Source organism: Eriocheir sinensis, chromosome 5 (genome assembly GCF_024679095.1).
Source record: "Eriocheir sinensis breed Jianghai 21 chromosome 5, ASM2467909v1, whole genome shotgun sequence".
Lineage (NCBI taxonomy): Eukaryota > Metazoa > Arthropoda > Malacostraca > Decapoda > Varunidae > Eriocheir > Eriocheir sinensis.
Genome location: NC_066513.1, coordinates 19486303 through 19510432, shown reverse-complemented (window position 1 = coordinate 19510432; position 24130 = coordinate 19486303). Strand labels below are relative to the sequence as shown.

The window sequence follows — 24130 nt, the reverse complement described above, 5'->3', positions numbered from 1 at the left end:
GTATATCCAGCATACCAATACCACATGGGAAACACTCCACTACCCACCACAGAGGCAGAGAAGGACCTGGGACTATATGTTACCAGGCTACCAATGAAAGCCGAATCCGTGCCAATCGCAGCGGACGGGTTAAATCCTTGTCAATTGTGTGTGATTTGGGACCTAAATGTATGAGGATACGAGTATGTGGTCCATGGCGCACCTCTCGTCGGTTGGTCGGTTGATAACGCCCCATCCATTAAATCTCTCTTATCCTCCAAATTAGGGATTCGAGCTGTCATCCAAGACTACGCCGCGTCGTGATTTAATCCTCTCACACTTCATTTTGTAAGGAACATCCGTTTTTCATTATTTTTTCCTTGTTAGTAGTGTTGTCTCGTGAAAATCGTTCTTCTCAGTAGGCTATTAATTGATGAGTTATCTGTAGATCATCTGATTGTAATTTATGTTATGGTTCTAAGCTTCTAATAAGATCATTTTAATTATTTTTATTTATTTTTTTATGATCTTTTGAAACCCAAAGTCTCCTTGTCACGTAATGATTTCGGTAATTATAATCCGTGGCAGGTTGGTAAACACAGGAAAAACAAGTAGTCGTTTATTCAATGCCAAAATACAGGTAGACGAATGATCTTTCTCAATAAATAAAAAAATAACTTACAAGATGTCCTACTCTGTTCATCTAAGGCTTAAGCGAAGGTTGGCAGCAAAAAATAAATCTATCCATATCCTAGAACTAACAAGATAACAGACGGCAGACAACCCATCTGGAGATCATACACAAATCATACAGAAAAATAAGAAAAGGGATTAATACCTAATTCGACATAAAGTTTGAGAAATTACATATAAATCGTTAGTGGTGCACAAGCCGGAGTTACGCAGAAAATCAAAGGAGCATCTGGCAGGCGGCTGCCCCAGTGACGGTGCGATGTCACGGTGCCAGATTGCTGAATTCCGCCTTATTTATTTACCGATTTCCCACCCTAAAACTGTCTCCTCTACTTCAATAACTAGATTCGTTTATAGTTATCGTTGAAATGGTTAATTAATGATGTCTATTTGCCACGGCCAAGTGTAAAAAAACACGGTAAATACATTGACGTGGGTAGTGGGTAGAATGACTGGCAGTATTAACGAGGTCGCTGGTGGGAAAGGAGGACGTTGACGCGGGCAGCAAGGGCGGTGAGTTCCCCTATCAGACATTCACTCGTATTATCTCCCGAAACTCGTTATCTAGGTAGGGATGAGTTTAACATCCTTGTGTGTGACTCGTAGATAGCACAGTAGATACTTGTCCATCCTATAAAACATCAAACTATAAACACATCACTCGTCTCAGCCTTTAAATTTCAATGTTATGAGTCTTGATGATATGAAGACAGATGAAAGCTTGATAGAGACAATAGTTAACAGTGAAATAGTGAGACCATACGTAACATTATACATGGAAGGAAAGACGGACAGGAAAGGAAAACGGAAAGGAAAGAAAACGAGGTGTGGTCAACACTCTGCCACTCAATAATATTATATAGTTTCATAGTTTTAGTTAGTTATTGATTTAAAAGGAACATTATTATTAGTTAGTTATTAGAAGTAGTTATTAGTTACTATTATTATTAGTTAGTTGTTGGTTTTAAAAGGAACATAGAAAGGAACATCAGAAGGAACATTTAGCAGATGAATTAGAACAGGAAGTGCCTGGAACATCTTAGAACATATGTATACCTATATTAATGTAGTGTGGTTACTGTGTGAGTAGTGAGTGTAGTTCAAGAATTATCATACGAACATGAATAGCGAAAGAAATCATGAACTGGCGAACGAGTCAACTAGGCTATGCGGGGAGAAGGTGGAGGAGAGCGCTGGAGACTGGGCAACACACACACACACACACACACTTACACAAACACACACCTGCCCTACTTCCTTATCACTGTTATGAAGAGTGGCTGTGCGTTGTAATAAATACTGTCAACACTAACAACGGTAGCCTACTTGGAAGCAGCGTGTCAGGGGTTGATTCTCTCTCTCTCTCTCTCTCTCTCTCTCTCTCTCTCGATACTAGTCACCCACTTAACGGTAATATAATTTGGTGATTTTGGAGTCTCGATTGCAGAATAAATAAAATGATATAGATAAACAAGCGATATCACCCAATTTTGCTACGTTCGGAAACACCTAAGTTCCTCTTCCGGTAACATAACGTAACATAACAGATATAATATTCCTAGACAAACGAATAATTAGATAAACCCCCCCCCAAAAAAAAACCTACATACTTTCATAATACAGAACAACGCATTAAAATATAAATCTGATGAAAAAAACGAAAAAAAAAAAAACCCGCTGAATAGAAAAATAGTTGGACGTCCAAAAATTACAGAGAAAATTAAATACCGTTTAAAACAAGCCACAAAACAAGTATCAAACACGTATCACCTGCAACCCTGGGAAGAGAGGAGGAGGGAGGGAGTGAGAAGTCTGAGGAGGGGGAGTATTAGGAACACCCTGATAAGTCTGAGCACTGATAAGGAGAGAGAGAGAGAGAGAGAGAGAGAGAGAGAGAGAGAGAGAGAGAGAGAGCAACCCTTCACTAGTGCATGCAATATTTCAATTAAAATCACTTTCCTCTAACTTCTCTCTCTCTCTCTCTCTCTCTCTCTCTCTCTCTCTCTCTCTCTCTCTCTCTCTCTCTCTCAGTCCTGGATCTTTAAATTGCCTTTCCCCTAATACGAGACAAATCATCTGTTTAAGCCAGACTAAGAACAGAGGTGTACAGTAGCTTCTAATTATCTTTATCATGGGTCTGCTCTGCCTCTGAAATAAGTATCCTCCATCACGCCTGCCACCACGATTAATGAGAAGTCTCTGTACATGATGAATCAACGAGACCCACACACAATGGTCGATGTAATGAATGAGATGCATGAATAACCTTAAAGCGACTTTTCCTTAATATACACAAAGTTTAGACTAATAACTACTTCATGTTCATCTAAAAAACTATAATTATAATATGCACATTTTCACTCCACATACATCGTAGTTACCTAAGAGCTACTAGCCTAATTTGTTCGATAAATCGTGTTCAACACATTCTCGTGACAATCTGAAAAAAAAAAATCCTTTACAAATAAGAGTTAATAGATAATGTTTTATTTACACAGTAAATTAATATACAAAATTCACATAAAATAACCTCATAACATCTTAAATGGCGGAAGACTCGAGCTGATTCAATCGTGCACCGTCCCCAAGAAATGAAAAAAAAAGTGTAAACTCGAGACCAGGACCACTTATCTGCTAAGAAGCATAATAGCAACGACAACAGGAACAATAACGACATGTGGGGAGATAGGCTAAGGGTTTCTCAGGTCCCTGATAATGTGAGTCACCCTTGACGACGCTAGAATCCAGCCTTGCGTCTTGGGGCGTAAGAACAACAATAACAACAATATAAACAATATCAGCAATCCTAATCAATACGATCTACACAAAAATGGACGAAAGTAGCCTTGCCATCAATTTGACCTAACCATGCCATACATATTGAGCTCTGATCACCCAACATGTCTTACGCTCTGCTTTTGGTATATTGTGAAGATTGGAAGGCTTTGCGTGCCTTGCCATCAGTCACGTTGTCAGAGGGAAGAGGCGGGAGCTAGGGGGCGAGGAATAAAAACAAAACATAAAACAAACATCAAACCTAACATGATCTAAAATAAAGGAAGAAGTAGCCTTACCATCAATCACTCGAAGGTCAGAAAGAGAGGCGACGGCAGAGGGATAAAAAACAACATAAACCTAACTAATATGACCTACAAAAGAGTAAAGTAATCTGGCCATCCATCAATCACGGGCGGGCTAGAGGGAGAGGCGGGGGCGAGGGATGTTTCGGCTCACGAACCACACGTCGCTGCTGGGGTCCCTCAACGCGTTGGGAGGGTCCGAGCGCGTTGATCCATGGCCGATGGATCTCGCCGGACCTCTGGGTTGTGGGGGCGGCGGTCGTCTGGCGGGGCGGGGCGGGGGCGTAGGGGGTATGGGGTAGTGCACGGGCGCGTCCTGCTCCATGCTTACCTCCGGGTCACGTGGCAGTGCGAATATGGCCTGTAAAGAGTGGCAGTTAGTTCCAGTGTGTGTGTGTGTGTGTGTGTGTATGTGTGAGAGAGAGAGAGAGAGAGAGAGAGAGAGAGAGAGAGTAACGCCAGATTCTTAAACGTCATATTAGTATTTATTAGTAACTCTTGTGGCTCGTTTGGCTTTTTTTTTGGGGGGGGGAGGGGAAGGGAGGGGAGGGGAGGAGGCTTTTCTTTGATGACTCTTGGCTTTTAACTTTTTAGGGGGTCATTTTTTTATTACTTTTTTTTTTTTTAGCTGGATTTGTTCGATTTTCACAGTTACAAAGTCGACTGATCACAAACTCAGTCCTACAAAGGGATACATAAAAAAAAAAAAAATCAACACGACCAACTACACACACCTTGAAAAACGGGTAAAAAAGACCAATCAGCCACACGTTTGTTGAGTAACCTTCCGAAAATCACTTGTATAAAAAATAGCAAGGATCAAAGGAATTCGTCGACAAGATTATCAACAAAGTCCGTGCTATCTCTTGTCTTGCCTAGCTTCGTCTGTCTGTTATCTTTCCGGTCCGTCTTTTTTCTCACCTTATCTGTTTTATATGTCGGTGAGTTTACTCGTATCTCTGACTGCTTATGTCTATTTTGTCTCTGTCTAAATGTCTATCTGTGCTGTGTTTATTTGCATCTGTCTGCCTGTTTATCTATCTATCAGTATGTATCTCTATCTGCCTTTTCTATCTGTCACTCTGCCTATCTGTTTATCTGTGTCTGTATCTTCTTATCTATCTGTGTATGTTTGCTACTATCTTCGTATTTATCTATCGTTGTGTGTATGTCCCTATATGTCAAAATGTATATCTGTGTTATCTATTTATATTTTTTTATTCGTTTATCTGTCAGTCTATCTGTCTAAATAAAAATATCACTTCATCTCACTATCATCGTCACCTCAGTTTCCCTCGCACTTCTTTCTATCACACACTCTTTGCGTAGATATTTCACAGTCCGAAACTTGCAACATAATAAATAGAAAATGGATTAAGTTAGGTCGTCGTAAAAGGACAAATGTTTTCTGTAAGTTTAGAGCTGGAATTCGAGAGGGTGGCATATATGTTGTACCTCAGCATTTCCGTTTGGTGAGAGTTGGTATACGAATTCGGGTTGCTTGAGAGGAGGAAACATCAAACTGCATGTAGAGCGAGCCACCAGCATACGGAAAGGGAGTTCAATAGGGTGGCATTTATGTTCTACCTCACTTAGCATCAGGGGTGTGGAGTTGGAGTCGGAGTCGGAGTCGGAGTCGGAGTCGCAACATTAAAATTTCCCGGAGTCGGAGTCTTGAGTCGGAAAAATTTAACTCCGACTCCACACCCCTGCTTAGCATTACCGTTTGTTGGTGGTGGCATGGGAATAGAGGAAGCTTAATTAAGAGGAGGAAATACCAAGAACTGTTTAGATATGTATTGAAGGCGAACCACCACCTTTACCTCGAACACGGTTGAGTTACATTATTCCCCTCACGTTCCTGGACTTCTCGGGGCATACAGTTGATGAGGACGCCCAGAAACGTTGCCTAGAGGGTGGTGTTGTTCCTCTTCCTTCGTCGTGCAGACCCATGAATCAGTATTTAATTAAGTGGCGCCTGACCTGTTTATGACTTGTGGTGTTGAGTTTTAGGGATTTCCAAGGAGAGAGAGAGAGAGAGAGAGAGAGAGAGAGAGGGGCGGGGGCTATCATGGAAACATATACTCAATCGGTTATGAATCTCTTGCTTTTTTCTTTTTTTCAGGATTGGAGAAAGAATTTTTGAAGGATGGGAAAGGAGGAGAAAGAGGAGAATAAGAACAACAACAGCAAGGAAAGGAGAGGATAAGTTAAGGACAGTCTTCGCCTCCTCCTCCACCTACCACTGCGAAGGATGAACCGCCTCCTACCCCCCGTGAGTCCTGTTTTGTTTGGTTCCTTTTGATTAGTGTAGGAGTAAAAATTGTACAGGCTTCTAGAAAGTGGTTGGATTTTGGAAAGCCGTATGGAGTGTCCCGCCCCCCTCCTCCCCTCCCCCTCCCTCCTCTTTCCATGTTCTTCCCCCGGTCCCCCCCCAAGCTCTCCTTCGTCTTCCCTCTTCCCTTCTCCCCTCCCTCCTCTTTCCATTGTGCCTCCCTCTATTTTGTAACCTGTCCGTGTATAGGTAGAAAATTTATCTGTCGGGAAGTGAAAGAAAAGCCGTTAGAGAGAGAGAGAGAGAGAGAGAGAGAGAGAGAGAGAGAGAGAGAGAGAGAGAGAGAGAATCTAATAACCTTAGGAAGTAAAGTTAAGATATATCACCCAATCACTCACTAAAACATATCTCACTATCACCGTATCTCTATATCGCTCCTATTGTCATTCTCGCCTGCCTGTGATGGAAGGGAGGAATTTGCTTCATTGATGTGGCTCAGGAGTGTAGGATTTTCGGAAGAGGGATGAGGAAAGAGTCACCCCCCAGCACCCCCCCACCACCACAAGTGAAGGACGAGGCAACCTTCTTATCACTCTAGATCAATGGTTCCCAAACTTTTTACATTGTGCCTCCTCTTGATCTCTAAGAAATCGTCACGCCCCCCCCATCTCTTGTTCCGGGGGCCTGAATTTTGTGTTTGTGCCAAAGAGGGGTAACGAAGAAGGGCTGAACAAATATTATACACAAGTTAACAATACAACAACCCTTCAAAAATTTATAAAGAAGAGGAACTATATTTATTATGGTTTTGGTACTCACCGGGGACCTGGATTTTGTGTTTGTGCCAAAGAGGGGTAACGAAGAAGGGCTGAACAAATTTTATACTCAAGTTAACAATACAACAACCCTTCAAAAGTTTATACAGAAGAGAAACTGTATAAACAATATTTTTGAGACTCACCGGGGGCCTGAATTTTGTGTTTGTGCCAAAGAGGGGTAACGAAGAAGGGCTGAACAAATATTATGCACAAGTTAACAATACAACAACCCTTCAAAAATTTATAAAGAAGAGAAAGTGTATTTATTATGGTTTTGGTACTCACCGGGGGCCTGGGCGTATTGTGTGGCGTGGAGGTGTCCCGCTCCACGTTCACGCTCTCCCTCCTGCTGAAAGGGAGATAACGCACATTAGTCCCTCTTACCTCCTGTCTTAGTGGGCCAATCTTAGGCTCTCACGCAAGATTTAGTCGAGCCGTGATTTAAATCCCGCTCGTCCCTCATTTCGTAAAGTTTATTCGGTGTCGAAATTCATTGTATCTGAAGGAGCTGTCAGATCGTCACACAAGATTTCGTCGTGTCGTGATTTGCTCCCCGCCTTTCCGTCATTTCGTAAGGCTTACCTGGTGTATTGTTTTTTATTCCCCATCTTGATAGTGTCGAGATCTTATGTATTAGCGACTTTTCTACAGAAGCGATCTGGTTGTCACGACAAGATTACGACGCGTAGAGATTTGATTTCCGCCCTTCCCTCATTTCGTAAGGCTTCTTCGGTGTATTTTAGCGTTTTAAATTGTCATTCTTGGTAATATCGTAATTATGTGTAGTATCGAGCTGTTTGCAGAAGCTCTGCCAGGCTGTCGCCCAATATTTTGTCTCGTCTTCATGTCTCCCAGGATCTGATTTCTTAAAGATGTTTGTTTGTCATTATCTTCCCATTTCTATGATCATGTAAACAGTAAATCACCTCGGCACGTAGTTATTTTGGAAACTTCGTCATATTATTAGCTAGGTTTTCTCCTCCTTCCCCTAAAACAAGCGATTGCTTTATCATGAATTTCCGTTTTTTTAATTAATAATTTCAGTACCGTAAGTCAAGAAGTTATGGTTTATTGTACGAGGTCCATTTAATTAACTACATCACTTTATCTCGTTTGTACATATCTGGCAAAGTGCGTACGAATTAGCGGACACATTCTACCTGGCGTGTGTGCACCTGGCGTCTCTGTAAGGGTGGTCGCCTTCCTTAACTCACCTTTCCCGTCGTTTATTCGTGAAGCTGATGAATATGGCGAAGAAAACGATGGCCAGGACACCAACGGTTATTCCTCCTCCCAACAACACTGTGAGAGAGAGAAGGTAAAGCGATCAAACATTCACTCACGAAGGAAAAAAAATGGATGGAGAAAAGGAGAATAGACAGGAGATGGGAAGGAGAGAGAAAGGGAAAGCGAGGAACAGGAGGAGGATGAGATAAAGGATACAGAAGTAGGAAAGGAAAGAGAAGGAAGAGAAAAAATAATGCAGTCAAACATTTTACCCACGAAAAGAAACAGGAGGAGGGAGGAAAGGAGAATAGAGAGGAGACGGGAATGAGAGAGGAAAGGAACAGAAGGAGGAGGAGGAGGAGGAGGAAACAAAAAAGAACAGGAGGGAGGAATGGAGAAAACAAAGGAACTAGGAATGAAAGAAGAAAGGGGAAGGAGGAACAGGATGATGATGAGATAAGAAAATAAGGGAATGGGAAAGGAGAGAAAATAAGGGAAAAGGAGTGAAGAAAATAGGTAAGAAGTTAGTGAAGATCTAGGTAGGAGGAGGAAAGAGAGGAGATAGGAAGGAGAGAGAAAAGGGAAAGGAGAAAGGAGAGAATGATCGAATAAGAAAATGAAGTAGTGGAAAAGGGGAGAAAATGAGGGAAAAGGAGTGGAGGGAATAGGAAAGAAGTTAGTGAAGATCTAGGTGGGAAGAGGAGAGAAAGGAGATGGGAAGGGGAGAGAAAGGGGAAAGGAGAAAGTAGAGAATGATCAAATAAGAAAATGAAGTAGTGGAAAAGGGGAGAAAATGAGGGAAAAGGAGTGGAGGGAATATGAAAGACGTTAGTGAAGATCTAAATAGAAGGAAAAAAAAAAGAAAGGGAATCAGAGGAGAGAGAACCGGAGAGTCAAAGAAGAAGAAAAAGAAAAAAAAAAGGCCAAAAACAAATACTTCACTATCCACAAACTTAACCTCTGAGAAGAAACTGCAAAGTAAAAAAGAAAAAAAGAAAAAAAAAAGAAAAATACAAGTCAAGGGGAGTAGCATGGAGGGTTTTATTTAGTTTCCCCCCCCCACACACACACAAAAATGCGTCAGTGAAGGGAAGCAGCATGGAGGTTTTTCATTAGTTTTCCATATTCTCCCATAAACGAAAAACTCGCGTCTTCCTCACCTCCACTCATGTTGACGGAGCAGGTGTCGCCGACGTGCCAATCATTGCAGCTGAGGAGAAGCAAAGACCAGCGTTAGAACAGGCAGGAGTTACACGGTCAGGCAAGACAGTAAGCACCAGCCCAGAGAATGAAAAAAATATGAAGACGGTCGAAAACAAAACATCGCGCTAAGTCAGAAGCGTCCATTTTTTCCTGCATTGCGTCATTCTCTTATCGATCGTTCATGAAGTGGCCGATGACTTTTTTGGGGAAACTGTCTTTATGTGCACGAGTTCTAATGCAAGCTGATGTGGATGCTAAACTTTGGTAGAGTGCTGGAGTGGATACGAGGCTTCGGTAGAGTGCTTGTGTGGATGAGACTTCGAAATAAAGCTGCTGTGGACATAAGACTTCGGTAGAGTGTTTGTGTGGAATGGCAGACTTCGACAGGGTGCTGGTGTGGACACTAGACTTCGGTAGAGTACTTTTGTGGATGACAGACTTCGATATAGGGCCGATGTGGATGCTAGACATCGATTGAGTGCTGGTGGGGACTTCGAATTAGGCTTACAGAGAGGACTGGTGCGGATGTCACAATACAGGGTCTGACAATCTCGTGTCTAATTAATATTCTTAGACATCACCGGTGGGGATAATGAGTTGCCTTGATAACATATCACTAGTCTGGGTGTTAAACAGGCTCAGACACGCTGGACTTGAAAGCACATAAGTCTGGCTTGATGATAACCGGCTTGAGCAGTAAGCGGGCTAAGTCATGTCCCTGGTCTGAGCATTTAGTGTGCTTTGACTGGTGATACTTGCTAGGAGACAGCTTGAATCGCTGCAGGTGTTCCTCCTGATAAGCTTCTCAGTGATAAGCCCCTACCCATCCTCCAAGCGATACCCTGCATAGGGCCTTACCTTGCCACACATCACCTCTTTTTTCTTACAGTAACGGAAGCAGCTAAAGGGCAAAAAAAGAGGGCCAAAAGAGAGGGCCAATTTCAGTCGGAGAAGTGCCTTGATACTCCCCTCATGAGAGCGTTCAAGTCGTAGGCAGGAGGAAATACAGACGAAGAGAGGCTGTTCCAAAGTTTACCAGTGAAAGGGATGAAAGAATGAAGAGGCTGGTTTACTCTTGCATAAGGGATTTGGATAGCATAGGAACGAGCTAGAGTAGAAAGTCTTGGCCGAGCTCGATTGCCAGTGATTCAGATTGGCTGTAGTAAAGAAACGGCTCATGACTGAATAGTGAATGGTCAGGCAACGCACGGGCATTACATTATGCGAAGGAAATCACGAGATTTTCAGCGTCTCATGCAGAAGGAACAGAAACCATGCAGGGGGTGTGTGTGGCTTTCCGCAGCACCGCATTTCGCATCGAGTTACACATTAGCATCTTTTCGCAAGACTCGGTTATCGCAGCGTTGCGAATAAATACATTGGGGTTGAATTGTGGGAGCAGGGATAGCGTGGGGAGGCTTGCGATAAGATATGCAGAGGAAAGAAACAATACTTGTCTTGATCAGTGATTGTGAGAATAAGTGGGGGTGAAAGTTCAAGTAGGTTTTTTTTTTTTTTCTTTTTTACATTGCGGCCTATTGCGCCGGTAGGCTTCTTCCCGGTGGATCCTGATGGTCGGTCCAAGGCTTCTTTCCGGTGGGTCCTGATGGTCGGCCCAGCCCGTTCTGGCGCAGGCGAATGTTTATAGTGGTGCCATCTTGCATTGGCTCATGCTGCCCTCCCAGAGCTCATCTTTGATCCTAGAATCTAGAGTCCGGGTTGATAGGTGGTCTTCTGGACAGCATGTGGGTAGTTTTAAGCCACTCGGCGGCGGCTGAAAAATCCCAGCTTGGTGGCACCGGGCGGGATTAAACTCGCGTCTTCCTGAACACGGAGCCGTTACTCTGACGACTCAGCCACCGCCTCCCCGAAAAAAAGTGGAAGATAAAAGTGAGGCTTGACTGAGTGACGCATAGTGAGTGAACGTGAAGGGGATGATTCTTGTGACTGTAATGTAGTCTGGTTATTGTGTGTTGACGAGGAATAGTGAGGGAAGGGAAAGGTTTATAACGGAGTGGTATAGAAAAACCGTAGAGAGAGAGAGAGAGAGAGAGAGAGAGAGAGAGAGAGAGAGAGAGAGAGAGAGAGAGAGAGAGAGAGAGAGAGCAAAGGTATATAGTCAGAAGAAAAGCACCTCGTTATTACGTATATAATCATGAAAACAGAGAATCAGGAAGAGATGGAACAATGCGAGGAGGAGGACGTTCGGAAAGGCCATGACTAGTAATTGCCGATGATGATGATGATGATGAGTGAGAGGTGATGAAGATGAATGCCAGTGAGTGATTACTGCTCGTGGGGGAACGAAACCCCGAGCACTGAGGCGGAGGAAGAAGCAGGTACGTTTAAAGATTGTGTACCGGTATCGAACATGTCTCCTCCTTTATCTCTGCATCCCCCTCCCTCCCCTTCTCCCCCTCCCACTTCCCTCCCCTCCCCCCCTCTTGCCTCATCATGCCGGTGGGAAGGCAGCACACGTGGTTCACTTTAGAGTTTTTAATATACTTTTTTTCTTCCTAACTTTTTTTCTTCACTTTTTTTCCCCTCCGTATCAAGTTTGGCAAAGAGGTAAAGGGAGTGTTCGATTTTGTGTTGCCTTTTCGTGAACACTAAGAGAAAAAAAAATGAATGGCGGTGTGTTTCGATTGACAAAAAAGATGAAAAAATAATGGAGTCGCGTGGGAAAATAAAATGTTCAGGTGTTCCACTCGACGCAAAATGAAAGAAACGTTTGAACTTTGGCGCCGTGACTGGTGAATCTGTTTACTGTTATCCTGTTAACCTGAGTGAAGGAGGGAAGGGGGAGAGTGGTCCATCTGTTTACTGTTATGTACTCTTCTGTTAACTTAAGGGTAGGGGGAAAGGGGATAGGGGAAGGGCTTGTGGCTGTCGTTGTGGGGGTGAGGAAGGGAGCTTGTGGTGTTGGTGACTGTGGGTGTGATGATGGAAGGTATTCTCAATCATTTCGGGACTCATACACCCACAGCTGATAAGGCTTTGGTAGAGGTTCTGGGTATTTCCATGGGCAGCTTTATGAGTCTAGTGATAGTCTGACAAGGCCTCTGCGCCATGAACTTGAAAAACATCCGCGAGAACTCAAGTAGCTAATCTCCTTTGTGGCCTTTGGGAATATTTATTGTGGGAACCGAAAGCATCTGACAACACGAGCCAAAGAGTGTGGCGACAAGATGGGGAGGATAGGTTAGGATAGGTTAGGTTAGGATAGGTTAGGTTAGGTTAGAATACAAGGAACAGAAATGACATGACTAGCTAATGACGGTTCATGAATGTGTGTTTTTGTCTTCCGGTTAGGTTAGGTTAGGTTAGGTTTGGTTAGGTTAGGTTAGGCTAGGTTAGGTTAGGATAGGTTAGGATAGGTTAGGATAGGTTAGGTTAGGTTAGGTTAGGATAGGTTAGGTTAGGATAGGTTAGGATAGGTTAGGATAGGTTAGGTTAGGTTAGGTTAGGTTAGGTTAGGTTAGGTTAGGTTAGGTTAGGTTAGGTTAGGATAGGTTAGGATAGGTTAGGATAGGTTAGGATAGGTTAGGTTAGGTTAGGTTAGGATAGGTTAGGATAGGATAGGTTAGGTTAGGATAGGTTAGGATAGGTTAGGATAAGATAGGTTAGGTTAGGATAGGTTAGGATAGGTTAGGTTAGGATAGGTTAGGATAGGTTAGGATAGGTTAGGTTAGGTTAGGTTAGGATAGGTTAGGTTAGGAAAGGTTAGGTTAGGTTAGGTATGGTTAGGTTAGGTTAGGTTAGGTATGGTTAGGTTAGGTTAGGTTAGGCGTACTTGAACTGACTTATGGAGGTCGACTGGTTCTTTACACTTTATAGTTCCTTATGCTCTTAACTATCGCGGCTACATGAACTGCCTTGCCTATGCCGAATGGTTCCTTGCAGACTCCTTATGTTCTTACGTTCTTAACTTTCGTGGCTGCTAACGATGACGGAGGTGTTATGGGCACTGAATCAATGATGTGAAGGACGCGGCGAAAAGCAAAGCCATCGATAAACACCAACCATATTCTTGTTCACGTTCAGTCCATGATGTTTTCTTTTTATTGTGTGTGTGTGTGTGTGTGTGTGTGTGTGTGTGTGTGTGTGTGTGTTTTCCCAGCGTTGAAATCTTCTCGTTTCCAAGAAGTAATGTTTTTTTTCCCTGTATGTAGGACGCAATCATTCACATTATCTTTATTCTATCTTGACTTGTTGCACCTCTGTGGGATTGCATCTGGGTGAGTGTGTGCGTGCTTGCATTGGCGAGGCGCGGAAGACAAAAACACACATTCATGAACCGTCATTAGCTAGTCATGTCATTTCTGTTCCTTGTATTCTTCCCGTAGACACATAACTTCCCGCATGTTCTAGTATATTGCGGTGGGTACGTGAGCAATGGGTTAGGGGGGTTAGAAATTGCTGTGTTATCAGAGTGTTATCAGCTTTTGTCTGCTTATCATCTGTCAGTCGCGTCTCTGAGTGTTCCTGGAAACCGGCGGAGTAAAGAGCGGAAATACTGATAACTGTGCTGATAGCCGATAGGGAGGCGAGGCTGCGGGGAAGATGTGGTCATGTGTGATTGTTGTATTGCCTAAAGCAGGGCACGACGCGTTGATTGGACACCTTGCCTGAAGTTTCCTCCTCAGTAGATTTATGGCTGGTAGACTTCGAAAGTATCATCGTCTACATTCATTTATTGACTTGTGATTCATTACTATTATTGTTGTTGTTATTATTATTATTATTATTATTATTATTGTTGTTGTTATTGTTGTTATCATTATTCTCTCTCTCTCTCTCTCTCTCTCTCTCTCTCTCTCTCTCTCTCTCTCTCTCTCTCTCTCTCTCTCTCTCTCTCTCTCTCTCTCTCTCTCTCTCTCTCTCTCTCTCTCCTCACCTGCAGTAGAGGCTGTAGTCTACCTGCTTACGAAGACAGGTGCCAGCATAGGAGCAAAAATCTTGCGTACATCGATCTGTGAGATGAGAAATTATTTTCATTGTTATGCTCCTCCTCCTCCTCCTCCTCCTCCTCCTCCTCCTCCTCCTACTCCTACTCCTTCTTCTCCTCCTCCTTCTACAGTAGATATGTTGTATAAGTTATTATATAAGTCGACGAAACTAGGATCAAGAAGGAATGACATAAGTAATCTTCTCAAGAGTAGGAAGATGAGATGTTGAACAGGTAAGAAAGACAGGTAACGCCTCGTCTCTGTTAATAGGGACTTACCGGCACAGACCTCACCGGGGAACGTCTTGTTATCGGGGGACACGTCGTCATACTGGGATAGACATTGGCACTGAGGTTTTTCTACACCTAACTCAGCGTCTAGTGTGTAATTACATACTGCTCTGTTGGTAGTGCATGTCAGGTCCACACCACACAATTTCCGCTCCACCTCTGTAGAGAGAGAAAAAAACATTAGTGGTGTGTTTTTAAGTCCGTATCCTCAAACGTTTCCACTCATTACTATACATGTTCGAGAAGGCTCTCCTACAAGGTTTTCACGGCCGGTTTCATGACCTTGTGGCAGTCTGCAAGGTAAAAGGGAAAACTCCCTCGAAAAGCTGATCAGTCTTCTCCGTGGCCTTTGAAAATGGTCGTTATGAGAACCAGAAGCTTTTGAGAATACGAGTGTTTGTATTATTTCTAAACATTGACGTATAAAAAGCTCAAAACACAGTGATCCCATAAAGACAAATACCAAAAGAAAAAAAAAGAAAAGCTTCAAATGTAGTTTCGAAAGTTATCGTGGGAAGGCGAAAATACACAGAGTAGAAAACGATGGTACAAAATGTTTCGTGGGTGTTGAATTTGTTTGTTAGGGTTGTTGTGAGTGATTGTTGTGGGGAAGAAGGGGCTATGTACCTTCCTTGGCGCCAGAAGGGGTGTGAGATAATGGTGGATGGATAGTGGATGATGATGCATTATTAGAGGTGTTGATTAATAGTTTGAAGGGGGTTGTAATTAGTGGTGATAGTGGTAGTGGCATGGTAGTGGAATGGTGGTCAGGGATCGGAGTGGGTGGTGGTGGTGGTGGTGGTGGGATGGAGGTTAGCTGGAGATGAGGGAACAGAATAGGACGGATGCGTGGGAAGGATGCTGTTCAGAGCAAGCGGAGCAGACCCATAATCTCGAACGCTTTCGGCTCTTATAACAATAATTTCCAAAGACCACAAAGGAGATTGGTCGGTTCCTCATGAGTGTTTTTTTCACATTCACGGTGCAGAACCCTTGTCAAACTATTACTAGTCTCATAAATATCCCATGGAAGTAACCACAACCTCTGCAAAAGTCTTTCCAAATGTGGTTGAGAAATTCCCGAAAAGTTTGAAAATATGGGCCGTAATGAGTGCGCAGGTGGTGGTGGTGGTGGACTGAAGGGAGAACTGGAGATGAGGGAACAGGGTAGGCGGGATATGTGGAACAGATGCTGATCAGAGGGAGCGGAGCGGGTGTAGCGGACGACCCTGGAAACGCTTACCTTCTACTGCTACACTGTCCGGCTTCACTTCGAGGCCGAGCGCATCCGTGACGTTTGGGTTCTTGGCTGCCTCCACCACGGCGTCCTTCATCTCCTCGTTCGTGTCAGTGTTGTAGTCCTCCGTACGACGCATCACTACCTTTCCCGTCACCGTCAACTCATCATCATCAGAAGCTTGCCTGACGAAGGAAAGGCACGTGTTTTTTGGTTATGTGTTTGCTGTGATTTCTCTATGATAAAAAAGGAAGGTTACTCCTAAGAAAATCATATCCGCTAATGGCTCCTCCACAACAATGGATATCAAACAATTGTATTGGTCAGTCTAATCGTAGAGGTGCAGGTCTGTCGCCCATATTACAAGCCGTCCCACCCTTTGAGATCCTTCGAACCTTATCAGTGCTTCAGACCCCGTTCCCTGCGAGCTTCCTATGAACCACTTTTACGAGTTAACAGCTGCATCCAACATACCAATTCTTTATCTTGGTGATAATATTGTATAAATAGTCAAGAAGAAAAAGTTGAGGGCTGTTAGAGAGATCAAACTGCCAACATGCCATTAGACACTGCCACACTGCCGAGTGGTCGGCGTGCGGACGTGGTGAGCCAGTGGCCCTGGGTTCGAGTCCCACCGAAATACGCTGATTTTTTTAAACCCTCGCCGAGTGGGGGAAGATTACTCACATGCTGCCGAGATCTTGTCAACCCTAACTTCAGGCACTCCGTTCAAGAGGAGCACCGGGGGTCAGCATGGGCCAAGCAAAAGTCATATCACGGAGCCACTATAAATAAAATTGGCCTGCGCAACTAACGGGCTGGAGTCAGGGCCCAAGAGAGGGGGGGAGCTGATATCTCAGCACCAGGGCCTGGCCTCATAGGGGGCCCGGCCGCCCGGGCATGATGTATGTAACTTAAGATTTTCATAGCTAATAGTGCTTATAACAATTATATTAATTACCTGCAGCACCAGGACCCAATGGTAGCTCTATCTGGCGCTGGCTGGAGTCGCCCAAGAGGCCCCTCAAGAGAGCCTACCGGCGCAACAGGCGACACTTAAAAAAAAGTCATGCCCCGTAAAATTGTGCGTTCCACCTTACCTTTTAGCTCTATTCTTAGGCATGAGGCTGAGAGGGTTGTCAGCTTTCATGTTATTGTCCCTCGATGAGGTCCCACACTTTTCTGGTTCATCAGTTGGGAACACTTCCATGTCCTCGAAGCGCTGGTACGATGTCACCCCGCTCTCAGTAGCAGCGATCTCAAACTGGTACAGAATCGCGATGAGTAGTAGTAGTAGTAGTAGTAGTAGTAGCAGAAATAGCAATAGTAGTAATAATAGTAGCAGTAGTAGTAGTAGTAGTAGTAGTAGTAGTAGTAGTAGTAGTAGTAGTAGCAGAAATAGCAATAGTAGTAATAATAGTAGCAGTAGTAGTAGAAGTAGTAGTAGTAGTAGTAGTAGTAGTAGTAGTAGCAGAAATAGCAATAGTAGTAATAATAGTAGTAGTAGTAGCAGAAATAGCAATAGTAGTAATAGTAGTAATAGTAGTAGTAGTAGTAGTAGTAGCAATAGTAGTAATAGTAGTAGTAGTAGTAGTAGTAGTAGTAGTAGTAGTAGTAGTAGCAGAAATAGCAATACTAGTAATAGTACCAGTAGTAGTTGTAGTAGTAGTAGTAATAGTAATAGTAGTAGTAGTAGTAGTAGTAGTAGTAGTAGTAGTAGTAGTAGTAGTAGTAGTAGTAGTAGTAGTAGTAGTAGTAGTAGTAGTAGTAGTAGTAGTAGCAGAAATAGCAATAGTAGTAATAATAGTAGTAGTAGTAGCAGAAATAGCAATAGTAGTAATATTAGTAATAGTAGTAGTAGTAGTAGTAGTAGTAGTAGTAGTAGTAGCAATTGTAGTAGAAGTAGTAGTAGTAGAAGTGCCAAAATCCCCTGGGCAGGGATCAGAGCAGGGAGGATAACGATGAAGCGCGACACCGCGGGGACAATGAGGGCCGCCGGGGAAGGAGTGAGCGGGGGGAGGGGGTGTCGGAGGGAGCTGCTGCACAACCGCCACCTCTATATCCCCCTCAACCGGTACCACCCCTTCCATTGGCACCTCCAATGTTGCCACTACCAACACCACTACCACCACCCCCTCATCACTCTTCCTCTTCGACTGGACAGGGCGCGGCGGAGGTCGGGGGAAGCTTTGCTTGGAAGGGGCTAGCGGAGGGGGAAGCAACGAGGTGGGTGGATGACACATACCTTGAAGTTGTTGGGTGGTCTGCAAGAAATCTTTTTGAACCACCCAGATGTGGAGCCACGACATTTATCATCAAAGAAATTGTCACCCTGTTAAATAACTACATCCAGAACACACCACTGGCGCCCCTATCCTTGAAAATTGTATTCACTCTCCCCCATCTCTTCCTCCAAAAAGCACACCCAAAGACCAAACAAGCCGAAAATATCGTGGCATTAAGAAGACGAGTTGCCTTGTGGCAAACTAACGAGTTAGATGCCCTCCTTGGAGAAGCCAGAGCCATACAGGAGAGGCTCCCGGGTAGCCAAGAAAACAACACCTCCACAGAAGACAGGGCCCGGAAGTTTGCAGACAAAATGCGACAAGGCAACGTTGCGTCTGCAACACGAGCCTTGTCAGAAAATTCCACACGGGGTGTGCTTCCACTCACCAGGGACACGATCAGTCAACTCAAGGAAAAACATCCTCCACCGAGTGACCTGAAGGGACTGAGACTGGCAGGATGTCACCAACCACCGAATCCAGTTATATACGAAAGGATAACAGGAGAGATGGTGTGGAAGAAGGCCCTCCAGACTCGTGGCAGCGCGGGGCCCTCAGGACTTGATGCACGGGGATGGCGAAGCTTGCTGAGCAGCGCCAACTTTGGCAATGCAGCTGGCGACTTGCGCAACACCATTGCAGCACTGGCAAGAAAACTCGCCTCCTCCAGCTGCCACTATGTGGACGCCCTGACGGCATGCCGCCTCATTCCCCTGGACAAGAGGCCGGGATGCAGGCCTATAGGAGTCGGAGAAGTCCTGCGGCGCATCGTAGGCAAATGCATCATGGCTGTCGTCAAAGAAGATGTGAGAATGGCAGCAGGGAACCTCCAAGTTTGTGCGGGGCAGCAGGCAGGAGGAGAAGCAGCAGTCCATGCCATGCGGGAGATATTCGACCACGTGGAGTGCGAAGCAGTGCTTCTTGTTGACGCCAAAAATGCCTTCAACACAATAAATAGAAAGACTATGATACATAACATTAAAACCAAGTGCCCTAGCTTAGCTATGTATGTCGAAAATACGAAAATACCCGACTGACTTATACATAAATAGCCACAGTGGAAAGGTGAAAGTGTTAAAATCATCTGAGGGAACAACACAAGGTGACCCAATAGCCATGGCTATGTACGCCCTGGGCCTATCAGTCCTCCAAAATGAAATCGCGTTCGCAGAAACACGGGTGAAACAGGTGGCTTATGCGGATGACCTCTCAGGTGCTGGTAAAATCTCAGACTTAAAAGGGTGGTGGGACACTGTGAACACCGCCGGCCCTGAGATAGGATACATCCCTAACGCCACCAAGTCTGTCCTTATTGTCAAACCTGAACATTATGACCATGCCGCAGAAACTTTTAGAGGAAGTGGCGTCATTGTGACAAAAGACGGACAACGACACTTAGGTGCAGTGATCGGGACAGAGGTATATAAGAAGGAGTACGTGGGAGACAAAGTAGCTGAATGGGTGAAGGAAATAGAAGCTTTGTCTGCCATTGCCAAGACTGAGCCACACGCTGCCTATTCTGCGTTCACCCACGGCATCCAAAATCAGTGGATGTTCCTGATGCACCATCCCCGGCATCAGTCCACCTCCGACCATTGAAAATGCCGTCAAGAATGTATTCTTGCCGGCGCTGGTGAAATATCATGCTTTGGGGAGGAAGAGAGGGATATGCTAGCACTTCCCCCAAGACTGGGTGGGATGGGGATCACCAACCCTGAGAAGCTGGCAGATAAGGAGAACCAAAACTCCATCAGCCTTACCAGGTCACTCATCAACAGGATCATCGCTCAGGAGGCAGAGGGCGAGATAGACCAAACAGAAATAAGAGATATTAAAAGAAAAATCTCAGAAGAAAGGCAACAGGCCCAAAAGGACGAGCTGGACCGTCTTACACCACCTGTCCCCAGAAATGGGTAGAAAATACACACAGCACAGGAGGCAGGGGCCTCTAACTGGCTAACGTCATTACCAATCAGAGCAAAGGGCTTCAGCCTCAACAAACAAGAATTTGTCGACGCCATTGCTCTGAGATATGGCTGGCCGATTGAGGGACTGCCTGATCTCTGTGCATGTGGATCACCAAATGATGTCACCCACACCATGACATGTAAAAAAGGAGGCTTCGTCTGTATTCGACACGATGAAGTGAGGGATCTGACAGCCAGCATGCTTGGGGAGGTATGCCAAGACGTCACTACCGAGCCGGCACTGCTTCCTGGACGGCGAACACCTTCGGTACAGGACAGCCAATACCTCACAGGAGGCACGGGTTGATGTAAGTGCCCGCGGATTCTGGGTGCGCGGACAGCGGGCGTTCATGGACATCCGCATATTCGACCCGATGGCTGCCTGTCACCGTGAGCTGCCCTTCAAGCCGCCCACCACAGGAACGAGCAGGAGAAGACAAGGGCATACGGTGAAAGAATCCAACATGTGGATCAGGGCAGCTTCACCCCCCTCGTCTTCACCACATCCGGCGGGATGGGTCCCAGGGCCCAATGCTTCTACACACGCCTCGCGGAACTAATCTCAGAAAAGAAGCAACAGCCAAGGAGCCACGTTGTCGCCTGGATGAGGTGTCGCCTGGATGAGGTGTCGCCTCTCGTTCTCCCTGCTCAGGTCGGCCATCCTATGTCTCAGGGGCACCAGACACTCTTGCCCAAAAGCCACCACCATCTCCAATATGGACTATGAAGCCACAGTGGTGGAGAGTGACATTAGGGTGGGTCGGGAGTGACTTGAGTAGGGAAGGAAAGGGGGATCTAGACGTAATAGATGATAGGTGATTTAGTGTCAGGTAGTATTAGTGATATGGTTGGATGCCACAGTCATTAGCGAACAGAGTTGGGGCTAATGACCTCCAAGCTATGGAGCCCTCCATGATTATGTGTCGGGAAAATAAACATGGGTGGAGGTATCATTTATGTTATATGTAGTAGTAGTAGTAGTAGTAGTAGTAGAAATAGCAATAGTAGTAATAGTAGCATTATTATTATTATTATTATTATTATTATTATTATTATTATTATTATTATTATTATTATTATTATTATTATTATTATTATTATTATTATTATTATCATTATTACTAGTAGTAGTAGTAGCAGAATAGCAATACTAGTAATAGTACCAGTAGTAGTTGTAGTAGTAGTAGTAGTAGTAGTAGTAGTAGTAGTAATAGTAATAGTAGTAGTAGTAGTAGTAGTAGTAGTAGTAGTAGTAGTAGTAGTAGCAGTAGTAATAGTAATAGTAGTAGTAATAGTAGTAGTAGCAGTGGCAGTAGTAGTAGATATTTTTCTTATTTCACGTTAGTCCTTGCGATGACACTAACACACACACACACACACACACACACACACACACACACACACACACACACACACATACACAAGAATAACTTACCAGTTGTTGAACGCTTTCCAAGAGAGCTTTGTAGATATCTGATGTATTATCGCAGTAATCGTTTTCCCAAGGTTTATTCTCCACGACCAAGGAAGAGTTGTGCTTCTCAATTTCTGTGTGTGTGTGTGTGTGTGTGTGTGTGTTTAGAAAAAAAACACATATAATGTAAAACAATGCATAAATTACTAATAACGAGCACATAAGATATGTAGAAAAATAAAATGTAGTGCAGCTATGAAGAAAAAAAAAGTAAACAATCCCTCCCTAAATACCCAACAACAACAAAGTAAACAGCAGCAACTAGCTGTATAATTAAACAACAACAAAGCACAATTTCAAGAGGACAATACCAATGAAAAAAAAAAGAAAAACTATTTACTCACCTCTGCAAACCGAAGCCTCAGCCATGGACGACTTTTCATATCCCGACATACACTGGCATTGAGGATCTCCATCAGTTGTTCTCAAACATCGCTCAAAATTAGCAATGTCACAACCAGATGCTGCCGGGTTGACGGGACCTTGGTCGGCAAGTTCCAGATATTCATCGCTACAGCCAATGATCCAGGAAGGCGTTGTGGTGGTTTCAGGGGAGGTCGAGGTTGTAGAGGTCGTCGAGGTGGTTGTCTCTTTGCTTGTTTCAGTGGGGGTGTTGGTGGGTGTTTCAGTGCTTCTTTCAGTGGAGGCAACACTTGAGCTTGTGTCAGTGGATGAGGTGGGTGATACAGTGGGGCTTGTTTCAGTGGAGGGGGTGGAGGACTCAGAGGGGCTTGTGTCGGTGGAGGTGTCAGTGGTTGATTCAGTGGGGGTGTCAGTGGTGGTGTCAGTGGTTGATTCAGTGGGGGTGTCAGTGGTTGATCCAGTGGGAGTATCAGTGGTTGATTCATTTGGGGTGTCAGTGGTTGATTCCATGGAAGTGTCAGTGGTTGATTCCATGGAAGTGTCAGTGGTTGATTCCATGGAAGTGTGAGTTGTTGATTCAGTGGGGGTGTCAGTTGTTGATTCAGTGGGAGTGTCAGTTGTTGATTCAGTGGGGGTGTCAGTTGTTGATTCAGTGAGGGTGTCAGTTGTTGATTCAGTGGGGGTGTCTGTGGTTGATTCAGTGGGAGTGTCAGTTGTTGAATCAGTGGGGATGTCAGTTGTTGATTCAGTGGGAGTGTCAGTTGTTGATTCAGTGGGGGTGTCAGTTGTTGATTCAGTGGGAGTGTCAGTTGTTGATTCAGTGGGGATGTCAGTGGTTGATTCAGTGGGGGTGTCAGTTGTTGATTCAGTGGGGGTGTCAGTTGTTGATTCAGTGGGAGTGTCAGTTGTTGATTCAGTGGGGGTGTCAGTTGTTGATTCAGTGGGGGTGTCAGTTGTTGATTCAGTGGGAGTGTCAGTTGTTGATTCAGTGGGGGTGTCAGTTGTTGATTCAGTGGGAGTGTCAGTTGTTGATTCAGTGGGGGTGTCAGTTGTTGATTCAGTGGGAGTGTCAGTTGTTGATTCAGTGGGGGTGTCAGTTGTTGATTCAGTGGGGGTATCAGTGGTTGATTCAGTGGGGGTGTCAGTTGTTGATTCAGTGGGGATGTCAGTGGTTGATTCAGTGGGGGTGTCAGTTGTTGATTCAGTGGGGGTGTCAGTTGTTGATTCAGTGGGAGTGTCAGTTGTTGATTCAGTGGGGGTGTCAGTGGCTGATTCAGTAGAAGTGTCAGTTGTTGATTCAGTGGGAGTGTCAGTGGTTGATTCAGTGGGGGTGTCAGTTGTTGATTCAGTGGGGGTGTCAGTTGTTGATTCAGTGGGGGTATCAGTTGTTGATTCAGTGGGGGTGTTAGTGGTTGATTCAGTGGGGGTGTCAGTTGTTGATTCAGTGGGGGTGTCAGTTGTTGATTCAGTGGGGGTGTCAGTTGTTGATTCAGTGGGGGTGTCAGTTGTTGATTCAGTGGGAGTGTCAGTTGTTGATTCAGTGGGGGTGTCAGTGGCTGATTCAGTAGAAGTGTCAGTTGTTGATTCAGTGGGAGTGTCAGTGGTTGATTCAGTGGGGTTGTCAGTTGTTGATTCAGTGGGGGTGTCAGTTGTTGATTCAGTGGGGGTATCAGTTGTTGATTCAGTGGGGGTGTTAGTTGTTGATTCAGTGGGGGTGTCAGTTGTTGATTCAGTGGGTGTTTCAGTTGTTGATTCAGTGGGGGTGTCAGTTGTTGATTCAGTGGGGGTGTCAGTTGTTGATTCAGTGGGGGTGTCAGTTGTTGATTCAGTGGGCGTGTCAGTTGTTGATTCAGTGGGAGTGTCAGTTGTTGATTCAGTGGGAGTGTCAGTTGTTGATTCAGTGGGTGTGTCAGTTGTTGATTCAGTGGGGGTGTCAGTGGTTGATTCAGTGGGGGTGTCAGTTGTTGATTCAGTGGGAGTGTCAGTTGTTGATTCAGTGGGGGTGTCAGTTGTTGATTCAGTGGGAGTGTCAGTTGTTGATTCAGTGGGGGTGTCAGTGGTTGATTCAGTGGGGGTGTCAGTTGTTGATTCAGTGGGAGTGTCAGTTGTTGATTCAGTGGGGGTGTCAGTTGTTGATTCAGTGGGGGTGTCAGTGGTTGAGTCAGTGGGGATGTCAGTGGTTGATTCAGTGGGGATTTCAGTGGTTAATTCAGTTTGGGTGTCAGTTGTTGATTCAGTGGGAGTGTCAGTTGTTGATTTAGTGGATGTGTCAGTGGTTGATTCAGTGAGG

The 24130-nt window shown here is 44.7% G+C and overlaps 2 protein-coding genes across 2 annotated transcripts; both read right to left on the bottom strand.

The window, feature by feature from the left end:
* Window positions 1–585: 585 nt before the first annotated feature.
* On the bottom strand, window positions 586–22434 carry LOC126984870 (serine-rich adhesin for platelets-like). The gene is made up of 10 exons (XM_050839145.1): window positions 21822–22434; window positions 21439–21551; window positions 16852–17015; window positions 15758–15936; window positions 14503–14673; window positions 14173–14248; window positions 9233–9282; window positions 8060–8147; window positions 7131–7194; window positions 586–4113 (listed from the first exon to the last, which is right to left on the bottom strand). Exons 1-10 carry the CDS (start codon window positions 22396–22398, stop codon window positions 3868–3870), a joined length of 1728 nt encoding a protein of 575 aa, XP_050695102.1. The 5' UTR covers window positions 22399–22434; the 3' UTR covers window positions 586–3867.
* Window positions 22435–22482: 48 nt separating this feature from the next.
* LOC126983016 (endoglucanase-like) lies at window positions 22483–23142 on the bottom strand (the record flags this gene model as incomplete). The annotated part of the gene is made up of 1 exon (XM_050835436.1): window positions 22483–23142. A coding segment is annotated over one exon (660 nt), but the record flags the coding sequence as incomplete, so codon positions are not given.
* Between the last annotated feature and the right edge of the window lie 988 nt (window positions 23143–24130).